A 22,935-nucleotide genomic window follows, 5' to 3' on the forward strand; every position below is an offset into this window, starting at 1 on the left:
AACACCTTGAACAAGCCAAAATTAGAAAGCAAAAGAAGTTTTTTAAAACCTTTTGCCCTTTACCTTCCAGAGGCTGTGAGTTCCCTGATGCTGTTAAAAGGTCCATCATATAATCTCACATCTAGATATCTTCTGTGGCTTTACTCAAGCTCCCTGTAGTTATATGACAAGAATACTGAAATATGCAGATGTAAAGAGCATATCAATATGCCATGGCATTACGTCATGGTATTTTCTAGCATCTGAATTGTTCATATGTTCAAAATGTAATGTTCTCTTCAGGTAGTACTGTAAAATGTGCAAGCTAATTGCATTCAGAAAGCTACCTTTGGCTCTGATCTTTAGGAATAGCTTTAGTGTGTTTAGTGATGCTGTAATTTTAATTACAGTTCCATACTTTTATGGTGTCGGACATACTGTGCAATAGGGGCTGTGTAGATAGTTGGCAATCATAGGTTGTATAGCAGTCAGGATTAAGTAGCAATAAAGGATTCACTGAACTGCACTAACTAATCAGATGTGATTGTAGTCTGTGTTAATGCATATAGAGAGATTAGATGTGTGCTGTAATCCATTTGCTTCTGTTATTTTTCTTTGTGTAAGTGAAGAGAAAATGGTAGTATAAGTATATGGTCCTAAATTATACAAAATATTTTATGAAGGCAGTAATAATTGAGGAGGTTGAATTAAATATTCCTTCATTTTTGTGATGTATGTCACCTCTCTGTTTTAGCTCTGTTCATCAGTATGTTTTCCTCTTGCCTTAATTTTTTTTTACTTATCTTACCATCATATGATTCTCAAGAAAATATTTTACTTTAATGTTAAAAAAAAGTAACATTTAATCACTTGTGGTGTCCTACTTTTTCTAGTTTCTGTTTTCAGAAGAAATATAGAATGTACTTTTAATTTTTTGACATTTTTTGCGGTTACCTTTCTCAAGCTCTAAATTTTTTGCAGTAATCTCAATTTTGCAATCACTTGTATGAATAAAAGCACAGCATTGTCCGAAGTTATTTGTAGGTCTGAGCATATATAATATTACATAGCTTACCCATACTGGTATTCTTTCTTGCCATCATTTAGTATTTTTTATTCAAGGAACTCAGAGCTCTCCAGTCAAGCTTTTTGACTGAACCATTTTGTCCCTTAAATAGTAATTTTTTTCAGATAGATAAACTGAGATACAGTAAATGGCTGAACAGAAAAACTTAAATAGAAGAGCCAGGAATAGAAACTGGTAAGCATAATTTACCCCTTTATGAGTAAAGTATCTTTGGTCTTTATTTCAATAATGATAGCAACTGTGTATAGAACTTTTAGTGGCAATTGAAGTTTGGCAGGTTAAACTCCTCTTATTTAATTTGCAGCAGCTTCAGAATAGCCAGAGATGTTTTTTGAATTTAGGAACAGGTTCATTTTTGTGTTAGGACAAGAGATCAAATAAGATGGATTGTTAGTTCCCTGACTCTCAAGCTGTCATTGTCCCAAGGACTGTTGGCACCGTTTATGTAGTGCTCTGACTTAAGACAGGCATGGTTTTATACTGGAGCTATAATCGGGTGTAAACGCTCAGGGCAGGGCAAGCCTTTCTCTCCCCTCTTTGTTACAGTATGCCCCTTTTTGCATAGGCAGTAGAGTACTTGGCCCTCAGGGCTGGCCAAAATCCAGAAGATTCCCTCCTGGTAGAACTGGACAAAATGCCCAGCACACAGCTGGATAAACATGTAATGGCAGTGGGTGAGGAATTGGCTGATGGGTCGGGCTCAAAGGGTTATAGTAAATGGGGTTACATCAGGCTGGTGGCCAGTCACTAGGGGGGTTCCACAGGGACCCATCTGGGGGCTGGTACTCTTTAGTCTCTCTGTAAATGACTTGGATTTAGGACTGGAAGGAATACTAATTAAGTTTGCTGATGACACAAAATTGGGAGGAGCTGTTGACAGTTTTGAGGTCAGAGAGGCCCTGCAGAGGGATCTGGGCAGACTGGAGAGCCGGGCAATCGCCAACTATATGAAGTTTAACAAGAGCAAGTGCTGCGTTTTACACCTGGGGCAGGGCAGCCCTGGCTGTACAGACAGGCTGGGGAATGAGAGGCTGGGGAGCAGCTCTGCAGGGACCTGGGGGCTCTGGTCAATGGCAAGTTGAACATGAGCCACCAGCGTGCCCTGGCAGCCAAGTGGGCCAGCTGAGTCCTGGGGCGCCACAGGACATTAAGGATATAAAGCCACTAGAGTGTGTCTAGAGAAGGGCCATGAAGTTGGTGAAGGGTTTAGAGGAGAAACTGTATGAGGAGTGGCTAAAGTCACTAGGTTTGTTCAGCCCAGAGAAGAGGAGACTGAGGGGAGATGTTGTGGTCTGCAGCTTCCTCACAAGGGGGGGAGGAGGAGGAGGGGCAGGCGCTGATCTCTTCTCTCTGGTGATTGATAACAGTACCCGAGGGAATGGCAGGGAGATGTGCCAGGGGAGGGTTAGGTAGGGTATTAGGAAAAGGTTCTTCCCCCAGAGGGCGGTGGAGCCCTGGAACAGGCTCCCCAGGGAGGTAGTCATGGCATGGTAGCCTGGCGATATTCAAGGAGCGCTTGGACAACACCCTCGGAGACATGGTGTGAATTTGGGGTTTCCTGTGCAGGGACAGGAGTTGGACTTGATGATCCTTGTGGGTCCCTGCCAACTCAGGACATTCTATGATTCTATGAACTCTCAACCAAGTACTGCTTGCTGGAAATAAGGAGGCTTCATTTAGAGAAGGGAAGCTGTGCTTTTATTTTCTTAACTTATTATATTTGTTGTATTAACAAATATCCACCACACTTTTTTTTTCCCTCCAGAGTAACCTTTTAAAGTTTACAGCATGAACTTTTTTTCCTGTGTCATGAGGAAAATAAATCTTAAGTTCCTCTTCATAGAAATTATTAGAATTCTTTGATGAGTCTTGTTATTCCTGGGTATTTTTATAAGATGGATTTTTTCCATATGGTTTGTTTCATGAACATATGGGCCTGTTTTGTGGTTTTGGGAGATACAGTGATCCAGATTTTCTCTGCATGTCCTAGAGTCAAATATTGAGATTTTTAAAATTATGTAATTGACTACCTAATACTGCAGAATAGGAATTTGCATTATATGTGTCCACTTCACTTACTAACTTCTTAATGCTGTATTATTTTGTACTGTTTTCATTTGTAGCCTCTTCCCATGCCCATCCTCATACTTCTGTTTTTGTGAATAAGATAGTAAATTATTAAATTAATTCATTAGGGTGCATGGTGGATATATGCATGCATACTTGCATACCCTCATTCCACATATATAGATATAAATCAAACAAGTGAGAGAGACTTAAATCACTGGTTCCTTTTCATTAGTGAGACATTTTTTGTTTGTTTTTAAACAAGATGTGAATTTCTACCAAGTGCACCCTGAGAGAAGGTGTATCATGAGTAAAAGATGGGAGCTCAGCTAACTCTCTGCCCTCCCACCTTGGGCAGGTCAGTTAAAACTCTATTGAGTGAATGTATGTTAATTCCTGTGCTTTCTCTGCAGTTCAGAATGAGGATTATGTGGTTTAGAATAATATTCAGAGCAGCCAGTTTACTGAGCTGGGAACAGCCTATGGCTAACTTACACGAGAAAAGAGAAAAAAAACCAAACAAACCCAAACCTGTCTGGACCTTTTCTGTAGCTTAGGCATTTTATATGGGCTTCGGACAGGTGCCTGTGTCTTAAGATCTAAAGCCTAGAGGAACTTTTGTAAAGCTAGGCACACTTAAAACATTTTTGTTTCAAACAAGGAAGAGCCCTTTTAATTACTCCATATATCTGATGGTTGAAACATTTGCCTAGCAGTGGTAGAACTAAATTTAGTTCTTTGTAAGCCCACTGTTTCAAACTATATCTGTGATCTTCGAAGAGAAAACCATCCATCCTCAGTAAGCTGTAGAACACATTCAGTGCAGTATTATTCATGGCTGTTGTTGAAACTCGGCTCTATTACGTGAGGAAAGCCAAGCCAAAGAGAGCACCCCTGAAAAGGTGCAAGATGTTATGACCTAGTGCTTAGCACATCCAGCTCTTAGTAGGGAGGCTGAAGTGCCTTAATCCCCTTTCCTAAGAGTGACTTGAGGATAAAGTACAAAAATACCCATGTCTTGTCCCTGCCCTTGTTATTCTCTCCATACTCCATTTTATGGCTTTTTAGTATGGGGACTTACAGCCTATTGCTCCCACAAGCCAATATTAAACTGGCTCAAATAAAACTAGAAATGAATGACCCATGTAAGAAATACACTGCCAATAATGCATGAAGTAAAACACAGACTGCAACAAATGCATCAGGCACATTAAAAGAATTCCAGTATCAAGTGGTGCTTAGTTCCATAAGGGGATACATGCATGAACAGATTCCACAAGGCAAGAACAAGTTGGTTGCGTCTCCTGCCAGGCAGACCAGTGAGATCCACAACAATTCATTCTTAAAATTCCAGAAGGAATGGATTTCTGATGTCTCTGAAAAGGGTAGAATATCATTGTGTGGCTCAGAACTATGATGTTTCTTTCTTAATTAAAACTCACGCATTTTAGCAAATCAGAGCTCTCCAGTTGTGCCAGCCAGGCTGGTGTGCACACACGTAATCACCTTGTAGAGGCTATACTACTACACAGCATCATCCTTCCAGACTGCAGCTTGTCCAGTCTTGGTATTTATGTAGATTTTTACGTCTCTAACAACAACAGGTTAGATATTTATGTATGCTTTTATTATTGTCATTAGCATAAAAAATCAGATACTTAGAGCTTCTGTCTCTTCTAGTATGCTCTTACTGCATCTTATGCAGTGCAATAATGCTAGAAACTGCTGCTAAGCTATGTGTTTCAGCGGTGCATATCTTTCTATGAAGATCTGTTATACTTGTCTTAGCTTGATGTATGAACTGCGTTTCAATCAGATCCTTGTATATTTAAGTTGAATAATTTGCCTGTCTATCCTGACACTCCTTTAAAATTTTGAAATACTAATAAGCCTAATGGAAAAGCATGTTAACCTAAGCAGTGAGTGTCCTTGGATAAAGAAGTTATAACTTTTGAATATTTATCATCCACCCTAAGCTTCTACTTTTTGTTTCAAAAGATATGATCTGTTCTTTTTTTCAATGTATTTCAACAGGAACTCTCTATCTTAATTAGCCTAATGAATAAGTAGCTTTCTGCTAGCTGCCTGGAAGGTGCACACAAAACGCTTGGCTGTGTCATTGCCTACTGATTCAGTAGCTGAGATTCCACACAACTGAGAGTAGTGTAGTGTCCTGTAAAACCAACAATGTCATCATTAATTCATCAGAAGCACAGCCACGAGCTTTGGTTGTTTTTTTTAACAAAAGCAACTGGGCAAAAACATTCCAATGCGCGGTAAAGAAAGTTCCAAGCAACTGGGATGCACAGTGCTTTGTGTTTAAGCCATTGACCTTGTAATGTGATCACACAGACTTTTTGTGAATTAATCTTTCAGATCTTATGAGTGACATATGAACTTTGACTTCATGGGCACAACACAGACTCCAGCTCCAGTAGAGTCACCCGTATCCCAAATGCATTATAAATTTACCTAACTTTCTTTTGAAGAACATGAGTCTTTTGGTGCTTTCATGTCTTTTACTAGGGGAAATATTAGACTTTTTTTTTTCCTTTTTGTGCAGTGGTGTACATCATTGAGTACAAATGAGATTGTCCCAAGCTTCATTTAAATATATATTTTAGTTATTCCCATAGTAATTACACACTTCAAACTGCAAACATTGACTTTTCTGTGAGCTACACACAGCTGTACCATTTTACATTTGGTAATTTGTTTGTTGTTTCTAGAATTGTGTTAATTTCCCTAAAAGTAAAGTTTCTTAGAATCAGTGTTTACACAGATGTTTTGAGATAAATTTTACATATGAGCATGTTTGGCAGAAAATGGGTGAGAAATTCAAGCACTAAAATGTTCCTGTATCATTAAGACATTACTTTTTTAAGCAGAGACTTTTTACTATAAAGCCTTTAGATTTCTGCATGAGCATAATAATTTTTTGTCCCTGGTGCAGGAAAGCTGGTATGCTCATGCTTAGTAGATCCTGTCTGGGCCATCTGGTTTCCTGTACATCTGTCACTTGGCTTGTAGCATTCACTTTGGTGACAAGGAGTAAGTACGAGAGCCTACCCAGTGTGGTTGTGTGACCTGTTAAATGCCATCGTTGCTTCTGGTTACAAGCACGTAGCCATCTCTTATTTACCAGGCATGGGTTTACCAGGAAATGAGTAAGTGGAGGGAAGGGAACGTGCGTACCACAACGTTGTGTTATGTACCTGTTGGCTCATAGCCTCCACAGACAAATCAACCTACTCTCTCAGTAAAGGGAGTAAAGGCTTTCTTGCTTTTTGTCTGTATGCAGATATATAGACCTGTGCTGCTGATTACACAAACCAGCATAATAGCAGTAAGGAAGTGCAACATTTCCAATGCATGCACTTTTCTAGAAGTCTTTGTTCTGGGACAAGAGAAAGGACCTGTGACTGAGAAAAAGAACAGCAAAAGATGCTGAAAGGGGTTTTTTATTTCTAAGGCCTAGAGAATTAAAAACTCTCATAAATTTAGTGACCGAAAGTAACAGTGAGGTTTTTCCTCATCCCCCCAGAAGAGAAAGGAGGAGGCTGGCTCTCCTACCTGGTCTTATAATGCTTATACTGTTTCTAGTCTGACAAGGACATAAAATACATGGATTTTAGTTATAATAATAGAAGAATATCGTTCCAGCAGGAATATGGTCATTGGTACTGTTGCACGTTTCCTGTATGTCTTAGGCAAGCCTGAGGAAAAACTATAAAGGTTTTAGTAAATGATCAAAAGTAAGGTTTACTTTAACAACTAGACCTACTGAAGTCACCTTTGTAGTTAGAGAAAAAATTAATGAGTATTTTACGGTTCTGATTTTTTTTAAACAGCTGTTAAACATCAAGTAACTAATTCTTTTAACAATAACTTGTTTTATCTCAGTCTTAACGTTTCTTATTGTTATGTGGTAAATGTAAATTTTCTGGTAATGTATATTTTAATATTTCAAGGTTTAACTCCTGTTCTTGTACTTACTGAAAGGATCCGCCCCCTCTTCCTCGAAATCAAGAACGGGTGCAGGCATTCTTGAAACTCCAGATAAAATGTTTTCCCTGGGGCAATATTGTTCATCACATTCTTCCTAAAGGCTTTTGGGTTTTCGTTTTGAATGGAGAGGGAAGAGCCAGATGCAGGTATCTCATTTCAAAATACCCTTCCATTCTTTGGAAAAGAAAAAGATTCTTCATCATTCTTTATTTTTTTAAAAAGTTTTTTCAGCACTCCATGAAATATATGCCCACATTGACAAGTACAGCTGCAACCCGATGTTCCCTATAGAAACTTTGCACTTGCCCTGCAGCAACAAAACCCACTAAACACAAAAAGAAAATAAAATTCTTTACCAGCAAACCAATTCTTTATTCTTTTCTCTGACCTCCCATAAGCAGAGACTGTGATGTGGCAAAACTATTCCTACCCTTACTTGTTTGTCTATACTCATGTACAGTGATTTTTCTCTAGAAGGCAATGACAGTTTCATAAATTTTTCGATGGGCTGTTCCTTAGGGAGTGTTCCTTAGGGAACATTTCATGAACAGTAAATGGGAACTTGATTTTTTTCTTTCTTTAAGAGACATAATAGTCCTGCCATTTTGAAGTAGGATTCCGTATTTGCAATTCACGTAACTACAAATATTGCCAGCTTCTCTTTCTTTTTCCCACAAGCGGTGTAATTTTTTTGTACTGTTAAAGCTCTAGATATTTGCACTACCATAATTGCACTAGAATCTTTGCTCATATTAAAGACGAGACAAAACCAAGCCTTTCTTTAAAACTGTAACAATTAAAAGATCAAAACAAGAACAAATTACAGTTTCAGATGTACTAGACCTAGTATTTTTGAAGAGGTGTCCTGGCTCTCAGTGTTTGAGTGCTTGCATTTCCAAATACACGGCAATATTGTACATGCTTTTATTGAGCTTGTGGGATGAACTACAAGATGACAATGAAAGCTAAGCCAGTGTGATACACTATGGGCCTTGTTATTTAAAACTAGGTGACTTTACAATTCTGTACTTTGACATATTTCTTGGAAACAAGTTTTTGAAAAGTAGTGTCTTATCTTTTTCTAATTCTCTGTGATTTACCAAATTTCTGTTGTGATATTGATCTTTACTCCTTCACATTTATTCTCTTTCTACCTAGTGTCCTTTGAATTGTGGTGTCAGAAAGATTTCAGTTTTAAAACAATAATTTGTAAGCAAAACTCTAAGCATTCTTTTCTTTACATTTTACCTGGGTTGAATTACAATCTGAAGTGCTGGTGTCTCTCTGGCGCCTGTGTGGAGCTTGGGGAACTACAGTTAACATTAGGACTTGGCTGAGGCTCTTGATTTAGGTGGCAAGAATGTGAAAGAGAGAAATACCGTTATCTGTATTTTAATGCAGAGTCAAAAACTCTGTAAGAAAGCCACACTTGTAAAGAAACTGCGTGCTTTTTCCCTTAACTTGGATAACTGGGATTGTACACCACCTGTATTACCTCACTCGAGAACACTGCAGGTTTCTGTATCTTGTTATTCTGCGTAGAGCAGAGGTTCCTGCATAACATCTTCCACTATTGGGAGGGAATATTTCAGTCTCCAAAATATATATCACAGGTCAGGTTTACCACATACATATATATGTTATATAGAAGAAGTCAGTATTCAGAGATGCATGTTGCTGTTGATACACAGGGCCAATTAATAAGATTCACTTTAAAAGACACCCCTAAAGAATTTCAGGAAATACAGTCTGAAGTCCTAGAATACACAAACTATTGTGTTCTTTTTTAAGCTTCTGCCTGTAGTTGCTTTGGTCGGTCTTTGTGGCGTACTGATCCTTGGGCCAGTCCTCCTTACTTTTAGTGAGACTAAACTACACCTAACTACATAGGTCATCTAGATCATGTGTTTGGCTTCCCTCTTTTCCTTCTTATTGGATGGAGGCATTTTGTTAGTTTTAGTGGTGTTTTAGCACTTGCAGTGAAGTTTCTTACGATACGAAGAAACTAATATCCGGGTCCTTAGTTTTATTACTATTTACATTTTCTGTTCCCCCAATAGATTATGCACCACCTGTAATTATTCTTAAAATCTTAAAAGATACCATGTTGCAGGGTTTTAAAGTGTCTATAATAAGATACTGTGGTACCATTATGCTACACTGTATCTATTTCTTGGCAAAATAAAAGCCAACATGACCAAAAGAAGAAAAATAAATGGGTTTTTGTAACAGAAAACAGCTGCAACCACATCAAGGCATTTTTGTCTACTCTACTGGCTTTGCTGAAAATTAAAGCCACAACTTAATAATATTCAAGGAATATAGTTCTATGGAATGAAATCTGTTAAATGCTTAATAACAAACAGTTAAAAACACAAACCAGGATGCTTAGGAAACTGTTTTTGAATGCTAAATAGCCTAGATTGCAGAAGTTCTGCTTCTTCAGTAGAGGCTAGAAAATGAGAGTCTTGTTCAGAATGAGGGATTGTAAATACCAGTTCAGGAATTTGTCTTCCATTTCACACATATGTTCAGTGTGTTCAAATAAAAACAGCATGCTTTCTAACCTAAGAATGCTTGAAAGTGTATGAAATGAAGTTCTCTAAAACTAGGCGTCTATCCGTTTGTTGAGCAAGATTTTAGGAATGAGAGAAAAAATTACACAGTGACTCACATATAGTACAGTGCTTAGTTTATCTACAAATGCAGTAGAGTGGATGAGCTAAACGTTGAACTACTCTGAAGTTAGAAGAGCTGAATTCTTGCAAAACATCTGTTGACAACCTTGGAGTAGATGGATTTTCAATTCAAAGTGATTTAAATCAGAGACTTTTATCATAGTTCAGTATTTAAATCAAGGGGGGTTTACATCAGGGTTTATGCAGCTTTAGAATTATTTTTCTAATGAACAGTTGACTCTCTTTGTTTAGTGACTGTTAGGATATGTTGATTTTCAATTAAATATACCCATCACATTAAGTTAGTACCTCTTTGTCCTAGTCAGGGAAATATTCTCTATGCACATTTAACTACAGAGTTTAATGTGTGCTTAATTAGAAGTGTAGTTCTTACCTTTTATATAAAATCTCTTCCCTTGTTGATTCCTGCTTACTAGAAATTTGTGCCCTGCTGCTTATGATGGAAGTTGGAGTATAATTCGGTAGCAAGACAACAGTATTTCAAAACTATTGAAACTTAACTAATGAAACTTCTATTACACAATACACACATAAGTCAAAATTGCTATACAATTACAGCCAGAATTTGGATCTTAGGGCAAGAGGTATGAGAACACCACAAACACTGGTTGCAGTAAGGGAGAACAGTATAATGTTATAACATTTTAGAATATCGCTTGGGCAGAACCAGATTTCATTATGAAGTTGGAAATGTTTTTAAAAAAATACCCCTGTTTAAAGCTACTTGCTTTCTTGTTAATAGAATGTATTACCTGCAGTTAGTGGATTGATCCTATTGCTTGAAAAGTCTCCATGATTTTATAATACTAGATGTCATCTTGCATTTGTTTTTATTCATCATCAGATCAAAACTATTTTCTTGCTCTTCCAGCTTCTGTTCAGTTTCTCAAATTCACATGAAACAGGATTGAACTAAAGAAAACAGAGTAAATTCAAATGCACAAAATATCTCTCAGTACCTCTGAAAGACACTGTAATTATCAAAATTTGGCTTATCAATTCATTTAACTCAGCAGACTCAGCAGCTTAGGTAGTAACAATTCCCAGCCACTAATAAAACACTCTTTATAACTTGTTTTTGTTTGAATATAATTTTTTATTTAATGTGTAATAGTTTATGTTTTAGGAAGGTCAGACTTTACCAGATTTAGCCATAGTTTCACATTCACCAGTATTTTAGGAAAGATTAGTTGAATAGGAAAAATACTTCTAATTTAATTTAAAATAATTTCTATTACCCTTTACTTGCTTTTGTATTCAGGTATTATACACGATGTATTCAGAATTTCCTTTGATATTCCTTTGTCAACCATTTGTTTTGTTGTGTAAAACCTACTATTCATAAGTTATCTGGGTAATACAATATAGGAGATTTATAACAGTTTTACTGTTTTGTAACAGTAAATCAAAACTCACTTAGCTCTCTCTTTCAATGATGCATAAGTCTTATGTTACATTAGCTCCTAAAATGACAGAAAAAGCCAGCATGCTAATGGAAATAGAGTTTTTAATGAGTTATATTTGATATTTTAACTGCTTAGGTTTGAATCCAGTACTTTTTAGGTTCTAAAGTTTATAAATACTGTATTTGGTTCACTTAATGAAAATGGAGCTTCAAATTCATAATCTTCCTCTAATACATATATGCATATATAGACAACTGAGAAAAATAATGATGTAATCTTCATTACTTCAAAAATATTTTTTATTAATAAATACAGGCCTGATAGGAATGTTAGAAACTTTAGACCTGTGTGAAATTTTCAAATTTTGTTTCCTTGAAGTTATCTTCTTACAACTTCGGTGAGGACATATAAATTTAGATTTTGTTGTCCATGAAAACTTAATTGCTAATATGCAGGCACCTAGAAAGTGTTCTACAATCTGTAGATCTAAAGCTGCCATGAAATGAAACTAAAATTGAAAGTAAGCTTTAGAAAATGAAGGGTAAAAAGTACAACTTATAGAAATTCAGAAATAAAACTTTTTGGATCTTCAAAAGTTATAAATTGCTTCCATACGCTTCCAAGAAGGAATTCACACTTACAGCCACCAAAGCCTCTTCATTATATCCTAGGGTAGTACCATGGAAACTCTGCGGCTGCAAGTAATGTAGCTTAGCATCTATGGTATCAATTGAGAAGAAAATGATTGTAAAAGATATTTTGGCTTCCTTTTTTTCCCTCCTTCTTCTGTCACCTCTGGCAACCAGTTGCTTTCTCTTTCTAAAGTCTGCGGGGTGTGGCATAGCTGATGGAGGCCAGTTTTTCATTATTTGCCCATTGAAACCACGAGCAATTGACTGGATATTTTTGACGAAGATAAAATAAAAACAAGTATTATGCCTCTTTGTAATGACTAAAATATGCATGTTTAAATTAGTTTTGCCTGCAAGAGCTTGTCATAATTATTTTTACTATCTTAAATGAAGTGAACCACTGCAATTACTATGTCTCTCCTTCACAATTTTCACCTGCTTTTCTTTGTGTCTCTTGCTACTCTAAATAAGAGTAAAATTGTATAAACTTATGGACCCTTTTGATGTCTGTTAAGATTTCTTTTTGTCAGAGAAAGGGGAAAAAATCCGTTAGGGTTTTTTATTTCCAATTTATTAATAAAGTTCATTTTATCTTCTGAATTTTTATACTATTTTTAGATTTATTTTTAATGGAGATTTTATGTGATTCTGTGAGACTGATAATGGCTTTGATGTTGTGGTTCTGATGGCTTATGATGTTAAAAGTTGAATTTTCTTTTCAGACGGTGATGTTACCAGATGCCCACTAATCTCTTCCTCTTTTTTTCTGGTGCTCTGGTTTTCTTGCCTAGATATTTCTGTCCTCTCTGCTTTCTGTCTCTTAGCAGCAGCAGCTACAGAAAATTGATTACCAGACCTTTTCATTCTGCCCTTACACAAACAGAAACAGTGGGAAAAATAAGAGAAGGGAAAATGTAACTAACAGAAGGAAAGATAGCAGAAGCAGGAAAAGAGCAAAAGCAGGAGATTTTCTCCTACGGCTCAGGTATCCTGTTCATTCTTAAAGATTTATGTCTTTCCTGAAATAGTACAGAATTCCCCAAATGCAACCAAACTAGATGTAAGCACAAGACCACCAGATGGTGAACCATGATTGTAGCACAAGGAGCTCTTAATTTCTGAATCCATTATTTAGCTTCCAGTCTAAATTTTTACCACCACCAAATCCATACACATTACTGTCCTCCCCAGAAACATGCTCACTGAGTTGTTAGCATGTTTTTATCTACTCTGGTTACATGTTCTCTCATTACATTCTGTAATAACTCTTCTGAGATAGCCTTACAGAGGAAAGGTTAACTTTCTTCTTTTACAATCTTTAAGCTCTTTCTCATAATGTGTTGTTTTTAAAACAAACAAGCAAGCATAGAAAGCCATAACATGACATGCAGGACACTGAAGGATTTCTTTGTGAAAGTGGGTGTATGGGTCTCTACTGGGTCTGGCTGTGATGGAATTAATTTTCTTCATAGCAGCTGGTTTGGTGCTATGTTTTGGATTTGTGACCAAAATAATGCTGATGACGCACCTGTGTTTTAGCTGTTGCTGAGCAGTGTTTGCACAGCATCAGGGCGTGCTCTGTTTCTCGCTCTGTCCCTGCATTGAAGACTGGGGATGCAAAATAGGCTGGGAGGGGGCACAGAGAGGCAGATAACCTGACCGAACCAAGGAGATATTTCATGCCATATAACATCATGCACAGCAATAAAAAGGGAAGAGGGGATTCTAGAAAGTTACCCATCTTTTGCCCAGGAACTGGCTGGACATTGGTCTGCCCATGGGAAATGGTCAGTGATTGCCTTTGCATCACTTGTTTTGTTTTCTTCCTTATTTCCCTTCTCCTTTCCTTATTAAACTATTTTTATCCCGATCCACAAGTTTTATTGCTTTTACTGTTCCTTTCCTCTTCCCCTGTCCCACTGGGGTAGGGGGTTGGGGAGCGAGCAAGCAGCTGTGTGGTGCTTAGCTGCCTACTGGGGTTAACCCACAACAGTCTCATAAGGACATATTCTCACAATTTAAATTAGTTTGCAAGTTATGGACACCAATCCTGACTTCTGTGGTGCAAAAGAACTTTGTGCTTTTAGCATTTCTGGAAATTTTAAGATGCTCTGCCACAATGACATGGTGTGTATGTTTTTGAGCAGAGCATATGAATAACATTCCACAGTAGCACTGCCCACTGCTGTTCATAGACAAGTGCATGGTGCTTCAGTGTGAAGCATAAAGGTGAGACCTTGGAGTTGATGGTGCACATTGAGTTGAGTAGTGCAGAGATACAAGGCAAGGATTGCCTTTTCAAAGCAGAACAGAGCTGTTTGAGAAACTATTAAAGAGTCATGAAATAACTAAAACTTATAAAACTTTCCTGTGCTGATATGTCAAAAATCTGAATGTTGTCTCAATAGATCAGTGTACTCTTAAAATGGAGTCTTTTTACCAGGAAGAGAGTAGTTACTTTAGAATTGACAGTTACAGTCCTGCACATCGGTAAAAATGTAAGTATATTAGAGCATCAGAGTAAATTGTTTCAAGCAAATAAAGTATCATGAGAACTGTTGATTGTAATACTTGCAGATTAAGCAACAAAATATACATATTTATAGACATGCCAGCTACGTGAGTCTTTAAATAGTCCAGGCTTTCTAGTGCGTATTCATTTACTGTGTGTCATTTTATGATGATTTACTATAATTAGAAAGAATCCTGACATACTAGCTTCCTCCCCATGCTGAAATCTGATCAGGCCTTTCAGCGTTAGTCTGTTTCTGTTACTATGTGTATGTGGAAAACAAGCCTTAAGCTTTGGACTTGCAAGCCTGTAGTCACAGCAGGTCTGTCCACGGTGATCTAGAAGTTTGCATTCCTACCACATGTAGTAAGGTTTTCTCTACAGACCCATGTCACTGAGGAATTTAGCAATGAAAAAGAAATCTTCAGTCAGAGAAGGGCCACAAGGGTGTGAAAAACTAGCCACACATAAACTGTAAAGGTCATTAGCAGGCTCCTAAACTCATGGCTAGGAATTAGTTTTTTGGATCATTAACGGTAAAAGCCTAGGAGATGAATAGGACTCAATGTCCTCTTAAAAATTAGCCAGAACAATTAAAAGGTTTTCCAATTTCTAATGGGAACCAGACCTACTAGCTCATTTTCCTTTGTCTAGTGGGCTGTTTCTGCATTTTGAATTACATTAATTTTATGTCCTTGTATTTTTAAGGAAATATCTTTAAGTATTTTTCTGTATAGGAGTTGTAAATTATTTACAGTGAGGGCAGCGAAAGCTTGGGAGAAGTAGAATCTAGTGTTTCCCTAAGACAGCATTACTGACTGCAGGTCTTGTGACTCTAAGCTAGTACAGTTAGCTGAGACAGGATTTCTTCTGGTGTGTGCAGATGTATACTTTGCAAATGCCTAAGGTTGCTGTATTATGCAATTGCATGAGTTAAAAAGCTCATTTGGTTGCAAATGCACAGCCTTTTTTGGTGTGAGGTGTCTCCCCTTAGGGTATTACATGTTTCTCTAAACTCAGTTTTCTGATTTCAGCAGCAAGCCTTTCTGCCTTCATTTCAATGTAAATTTCCTGCTGCTGCTGCTGCTGCTGCTGCTGAGTGGATGACTGATGGCTATTTAAGAGCTATCCTCTCTACTGTATATTTTTCCTTAACCCTAAAATGACTTTGGCACGAGAAAGTTGCAAACAGTGAGCATTTAGTATTTTAAAATGTAATTTTTTGAGAGGTACTTTAAATACCTTATCTTTCCTTATTTTGCATCCTTGCAAGCATGTCTTACAAAACAATCCAAAGGGAGAAAGAGATAAAGAAAGAACAAAAATAACTAACGTTTTATGCCGTGTGTTTTGTCTTCAGGCCTGCCACTCTGGAGGAAAACAAGCCGACAAGTTACCAAACTTTTTCATTTTATAGCTATTATACTCATTTCCCTCCCCATTCACCTTAGGCTCTAACTCTCCCCACCTAGCCCTCTGGTAATAATCAAGGTAATTTGTGAACTAATTGTCAATACAAGCCATTTGACTTTTGTGAAAGGAAAAAAAGAAAAAAATAAATTTGGACAAGGAGAAGTAGATTGCAGATAAATGGGATGGGGTTGGCGGGGATAAAAGGACAGAAGAAAGACAGGACAAGATCATCTTCCTCACTAAGTTCATTTTTGACTCAGTCATTCATTTACACCAGATGCAGAATTCCTTTCTGGACTGAGTGAATTGCCCTGTCATTAACATAAAATTAGCTCCAAATGATCTTGGCCAAGAGCTTTGAAATATGTTAGTATAGAACCGCACAATCAAAACCATGTGGGAATCCATGAGGGTTTCCAGATGTGACAATCTTCTGTGATACAAATACAAATATGTTTACATAGCATAATATTCTGCTCTGTGGATATCCTCTAGATGCAGCTGTGCTTCCAGTAGTGGTACCACTATGTTACTGTGCTGCTCTGCTTGAGTGAATGCGTCTTGTTTCTTATAGTGAGTCCATTCTAATAACGACTACTTGTAAACAGACATTGTCCTGCAAGTTAAAATACTCCTTCAAGAAATGTAAGGAATTCAGCATGGGCTAGTAGATTAGACTGAGAGTGAAAATTTGAGAAATTCTATGCTTCATTTTTGATTTGTTATGTGTTTTGCTCGTAATTGTTTTTCCCTGCCTGACTTATTTTTCATCAGTGAGTACTTTCTGCACTAGGATTAAAATTTAAATTTATTTGTTATCTAAGTGATTACAGTTGTAGTTTGATTTCAGTTATATTATCAAAAGTACATTAATTGATACCAAGATTAACTGAATCTTAACATAATTACCTGATTTTATGTTCATCTAAATAAAGTTCTCTACATATAATGATAGTCTGTCCATGCTTTTTTTGTTTGTTTGTTTAAAAGCCCTTAACATCTCCATTTCTTTAATGCAGTCGTCTTCTTTTGTATGTGTAGGGAGTGAACTCCAGGTGTCTTTGGGAAGGAAATTGGTCTGTGCAGGAAAAGACTAGTGGTTGAATAAGTCTATAAACCTGAGTTCAAGTGTATCACCTAGTGCCTGCACTGCAAAGTAATCAGTCCATAGTAGCACTTATTAGCTTTTATTAATTTTTGAACATGTACCTACAGAATGGTGACTGAAAGTAACCTAAAATATCTTCGTTATTCACGTTGTAGTGTCACCTTGTAATTTTTAATAGCCACAAGAAGTTTTACAGAGAAATACTGTTTCCCTCCTGACGGAAAACTGTCCCCATTAATGAATATGAATAATCAGTTTTCAGGCGTAATCCGTATACCCTGTGCTACTTAGGCTGAGATCTCATCATGTCATATACATCAAACAGGGTTATATCACTCCTGTAGTTGGATAAGAGACCTTCAGGGGAAAAAAAAAATCAGCTAGACATCTGATATTGATCTTTCCTCTGAAATGATAGTAGCTCCATGGTCTAGCACAGTGTAAAGTAAATTCTGTGTCATAGTCATTACACAGTGAATAAAATCGTTGTTTGACCTGAATCACTGCAGCCTTAGGGAGTTCGTCAGATTGTCAGATGACCCTTTGTCTCTTGGAGGTTGGATAAAACCGAGGTTTTGATCATAGAAAGCATCTTTTTCCATTAAATCCTGCATAGTATCTGTAACATTTATAACATATTATTATTATATGTTCTGTATCTCATATTTTTTGGGCAAATGTATTATGCATATCTAAAATACGTCTTGTAGTTTTCATTATAATCTTTAAATTGTCAGGGAATATTGTGCTTCTCTATTACCAAGCAGCATTAACGTTGCAAAGGCTAGAAGTAACTCCCCATTGCAAACCTCTCTAAGCAAAATATACTTTGCTATTCTTCACCGTTACCAGCTAATATCAGTCATTATCTTTAATATAAAATTTTAGGGAAGGCTCACTAAAGGAAACCTGCATGTTTAAAACATTGGGAGTGTGCCACTGTCTGAATAAGAAATAGTCTGAAAAGATACATCTTGGAGCTATTCAAGCAGTGACAGCTTGTAGAAAGCAGTAAAACTGTCGTAGAGAAGATGGGGCTTTCTTCTGTCACATGCCATGGGACATACTTGATGTGGTGGATCCTGTAGCTGATGTGCTTTTTGTCACACGGTTGAGAGAGGCTATGTTGCATTTCTACAGTGAGCAGCTGGGAATACTTCAGTCAATATGTGACCACCTTTGGGGGCTGGTGCGGTCTAAAACCATTTTTGACCCCAGTTGCATCGCCCCAACAGCTGAAAGTCTTTTAGCAATGTCTTATATTGCTTTCAGTAACTAAAAGTGTGTGTGTGTCTGTATGTATACACAGCAAACGAAGATATATGAAAAAGTATGTGCTTTGGTAATGAAAAAGCAGTGATATCTAGTGGAAGACTAAACAAAGCCTCTCGGTGCTCTGCGGACATCAGACTTCTTTCCTAACTTTCAGCATCTAATCTATCTAGAACCTAGTGAGGATGCTACATAAATGATGTAATTATGTAAATGCATATTTAAATTCAGTTTGAATTGAAAAATACTTGTATCAATTTGAGAGTTCTGCCAGTGCTTTTGTATCTCTCTAACTGTTTTATGGCACTGTTTTTCATTAATTATGTTTTGACAGAGAAATTCTTGCCCTTTTTTTTTTTCAGACTGAAGAACAAATGGGCCTCTCTGAAGAGCAGCTTAAGACCCTTCTGGAAGAATGTATGCAGCCTCAGAGAACAATAAGCAACGTTACCATGCCAAAGTCTCAGGAATCTCTTTCTTGTGGATTAAGTCCCCCTTGTTACACAAGTCAAGACTCCACTCTTCACTCCACAACTACTCTTTCCAAAATGTTAGTTGAAGACCATATTGTAGGCATGTTAACAGCTCAGGAAAAGGCTGGACTTGAAGACAAAAGCTTATGTGTTAACACAGAAAGTGAAATCCCTGGCTACTATATCAGCAAAGCATTGGCTGATAGTCACTTATCAAAGGATTCACTGGCCCAAACAGAGGAATCTGATGACCTAGAAAGTTTACAGAAGATGGGAGATAAGAGTATTACTGAAGGTTACTTTATGTCAAGAGCACTCAACACAAAAAGGTTGAAGAAACCTTCTTTCTTGGGTGAACCGTTATATTGCATCAGCCTGAACAATGAGCCATCCACAGAGGCTGACATTCTCAGCATACCACTGCAAACCAAAGGAGGTGAGACTCTTAACGACCCTTTAGAATCGGCTTTTGATTATGATGAAAAAAACCCAAGCAGGTTCTCACCAAAGGTATGCACCAGTACACACTGATTATTATGGTGGGGCAAGGATGTACTCTTATAAAACTGCGCCAAAAATAATACACAGAAAATACAGAATGTTTATTGAAATTTTTGCCCTGACATAATTGACTATAAGATTAGGACTCTTACAAAATATAATACTGGTGTTGATTAATTCTGTCAGCTGGAAAACAGTGTTGACAACACATCTGGATTATCTTTTTGATAGTAGAAAGTCATGTTCACTGTTCTGTGGAGAGCAGATATTCTCCCAATAGATGGTATAACAATTCACACAAAAATCCAAGTGCTTCTTGAATGTTTTTAATAATGTAAACGCAGTAGTATAGAAGCAAATGTGACCTGGCTATATTAAAATAATAATAAATTGCACTGTAGCTGATATGTAGTGAAGTGGGCAGGTAACTGTTCATACCTGTTGTGGTAGAGATAGTCACTATGAGGTAATTTTATTGCACAAGGAGATTTCAGCTGTTAAGTAGATTTCGATATGGACATTACGTGTTAAAAGTCTTTAAAGTGAATGTGTTAACAATTATTGCATAATAATTTAAATATCTTTGAGTCATTGTTATGTGTTGTGTCAGAGCAATGCAGTAGGGTGTTTCGATTATCTTTTTTCAGTAGTGGCTAAGTAATGTTCAACCATAGAGACCTCAAATCTGTATGGTTAATAAACATCTTGGTTTTATGGTCATTTTGCTTTCCAAATATTTTTGTTAGGGGGGCAGGGAGGGGAGTGTTCTGAGTTTTCAGAGTCTCTAAGTCTTTTCATTTTTACTAAAAACATAAGAACAAAACCAAGGACATTATCACAGATTATCACCTCATCAGTCTTTGTGTCAGTGTCTGATTTTTAAAAATCATGTGAAGAGGTAATCTTTAGGCACAGTAAAAGTAAGTGCAAAATAAAACCCACTTCAGAGGATTGTAATTGTTTTTACATTAGTGTCAAATGTTTTGCAGTTATCTGTAAGTTTAATTACATTCAGATTTATTATATTCTGTTAATATTAATCTAATGCTAAAACACACCTCCAAAATTAGCATTTAAATAGGCAGCAGTCCATTCTTATTATTTTTGTCAATGTACTGCTTATGAGAAAATGTACAGTATAAATCAGAAAACCCTTATACCTTTCCATGGAACTAATTTGTTTCCCACAAAGGTGACTTAGTTCTGTCTTCAGCAATTATTCCCTGCTTTAAGCAAAAGGTTGTGATTTTTATCAAATTTGTGAAGTTGCCTAATGTATTCTATAGGTAGGCTTGTTGTTAGTTCAGACATGATTAGATGTGCTAATTCTATGGAGAAATGGAGCTCCCAGTGGAGTCCAGTTTAAGGCAAATACATCTGCAGATGAAGGTGTCAGGTGTATTTTTATTTTTAAAAGACATTGACATATTTGCGCTTTGTTATGGTCTTAATTCTGAAGGACATTTAAACATATATGCATAATATTCTGCAAACAGTTTGATTTTTCTGATGTGCTACATGCGGTTTAAACACTGTGTAGTGCTGTGTAAGCAAACGGTGTGAAACTGGTTTATCAGAATTTTGGTTTCGCAGTCATTATGGTACTGTAGTCTGTGATACAGGTTTACTGTAATACGTTATTTAAGGAGAGCATAATTATTAACCTCATCGTGCTGGTTTTGGCTGAGAAGGGGTTAATTCTCCTCACCGTGGGGGGCGGCTGCCTTTGGGGGGCGGCTGCCTTTCCAGCTTCCCGCGCTCTGCCGCGTGGCGGGGGGTGGGGGTGGGTGGGAGGGGCGGGGCCATGGCGGGGGCAGCCGACCCCGACTGGCCAATGGCAGGTTCATTCCATACCACGTGACACCATGACCAGGATATGAAGGGGGGGCAGTTGGCGGCTTGGGAGCGGCGCGTCGGTTCGGCGGGTGGTGAGCGGCTGCGGCGCGGGCGGTTTGTTTTGGCGGTTCGTTCCCCCTCTCCTCCCCTCCCCCACCCTGGGTTTCATGCTTCTTGTTGTTTTCCCTTTCCATTGCATTTTTGTTGTGTTTTTTTTTATTATTATTATTTTAATTATTAAACTGTTCTTACCCCAACCCACGAGCGTTACCCTTCTGATTCTCTCCCCGATCTACCGGTGGGGGAGTGAGCGAGCGGCTGTGTGGGGCTGAGCTGCCGGCTACACCACGACAGTCTTTTTGGCGCCCAACGTGGGGCTCAAGGGTTGGAGATAACAACAGATGCTGGTCGCAGCACCATGTTGTCCTTTTCGCAGTTGGTGTTAAAGGTTGGTGTTGGTTTGTTGAGTCTGCTCTGTTCTGCTGTGACTAGTAACGTTTTGCCTACGCGATTTGTTATGCAAACACTGGTTTTCAGCTTTATCTGGTATTTGGGGTTTTTGCTGAAACCGTTACTGTACCTTGGATACCACCTCATTGAGGCAATTAGCAATTATAACTCCTCCTCGGAGAGATCTTATATGGAGGAAATACAGAATGGTGTCTTTGCAACTTTATTCTATGATGTCTCTGCCTTTATTACAACCACCTTTTTGTATCTTGAACATCCTCGGGTGGTTAAGGAACACTTATTGTTAGTTTTTGGGCATGTTGTTTTGGTTTTGACTAAGCAACTTGAGAATATCACCCAGAAATCTGCCCCGAGGCTTGATAGTTACGAGAGGCAGGGCACGTGGGATAGCATGGGCAAATACCTGGGGCAGTGGGCACCCCCAGTGTTTTGGAGTTTCACCCCTGAACAAGTGCAGAATCCTGAAAAACTAGTAGAATATTTGGAGAAAGTATGTTGTTACGCTGGGAACTCCAGAGAGACACAGATAACTGCAACGTGCCGGGGCCTGGCCCACGCGTACCGAGCCCTGCTCAACAGTATTCAGTGCTCCCAAGGGGAAGAGAAGGTCTCTGGGTTGAAAGACAAAGTGACAGGCACTGCAGCTAATCAAACCCACAGGAAAAGCACCGCGGCCACTCAAACCCCCACGACAGGTACTGGAGCTGACTCAGAGAATCAACCCGTGCCAGTATCAGTCACCCCCATACACAAGACGAAATATTGGAAGCGGACGTCAACTCGTTTAGAACGGGATGATGAAGAACCAGGGCCATCACGGGGAGAGGAGGAAGAAGTCATAAATGAAACGGAGACCACCCGATCCCTGTCCTTGAGTGAGCTGCGAGATACGTGAAAAGATTTCAGCCGTCGTTCAGGTGAGCACATTGTCACCTGGCTGCTCCGGTGCTGGGATAACGGGGCCAGTAGCCTGGAATTAGAGGGAAAAGAAGCCAAACAATTGGGATCCCTTTCTGGGGAAGGGGGCGTTGACAAAGCAATTGGGAAAAAAACACAAGCCCTCAGCCTCTGGAGGCGACTCCTGTCCGGAGTGAAGGAAAGGTAGCCCTTTAAAGAAGATGTTACATATCGCCTAGGAAAACGGACAACTATGGGGCAAGACATCCAGTATCTAAGGGAATTAGCTGTGTTTGAGGTGATTTATGGTGATCTGGATGATCAACGGTCATCCAAAGATCCAGATGAAGCTGAGCACATATGACCCGTGTGGCAGAAGTTTGTACGGAGCGCACCATCTTCACATGCAAACTCATTGGCAGTGATGTCCTGGACAGGGGACGAGGCACCAATGGTGGTGGAGGTGACTGATAGACTCTGGGATTATAAAGCAAATATCTCTTCCTCGCTAGTCTCTGCTCTGGAGAAACTGTCCTGAGAGGTCCAGCAACTCAAAGAAGATATGTCCTGCTCC

The 22,935-nt window shown here is 38.3% G+C and overlaps 1 protein-coding gene across 6 annotated transcripts in view; it reads left to right on the plus strand.

Annotated features, from left to right (window-relative positions):
- Nucleotides 1–22,935, plus strand: part of FSIP1 (fibrous sheath interacting protein 1) — a 94,237-nt gene that overhangs the window by 66,315 nt on the left and 4,987 nt on the right. For all 6 annotated transcript variants that reach the window (XM_075103197.1, XM_075103199.1, XM_075103195.1 and 3 more), the window contains one exon: nt 18,546–19,092. In XM_075103197.1, coding sequence (XP_074959298.1) covers nt 18,546–19,092 — 547 coding nt within the window. The remainder of the gene's footprint in view (nt 1–18,545; nt 19,093–22,935) is intronic.

The sequence above is a fragment of the Phalacrocorax aristotelis genome, chromosome 9, assembly GCF_949628215.1.
Source record: "Phalacrocorax aristotelis chromosome 9, bGulAri2.1, whole genome shotgun sequence".
NCBI lineage: Eukaryota > Metazoa > Chordata > Aves > Suliformes > Phalacrocoracidae > Phalacrocorax > Phalacrocorax aristotelis.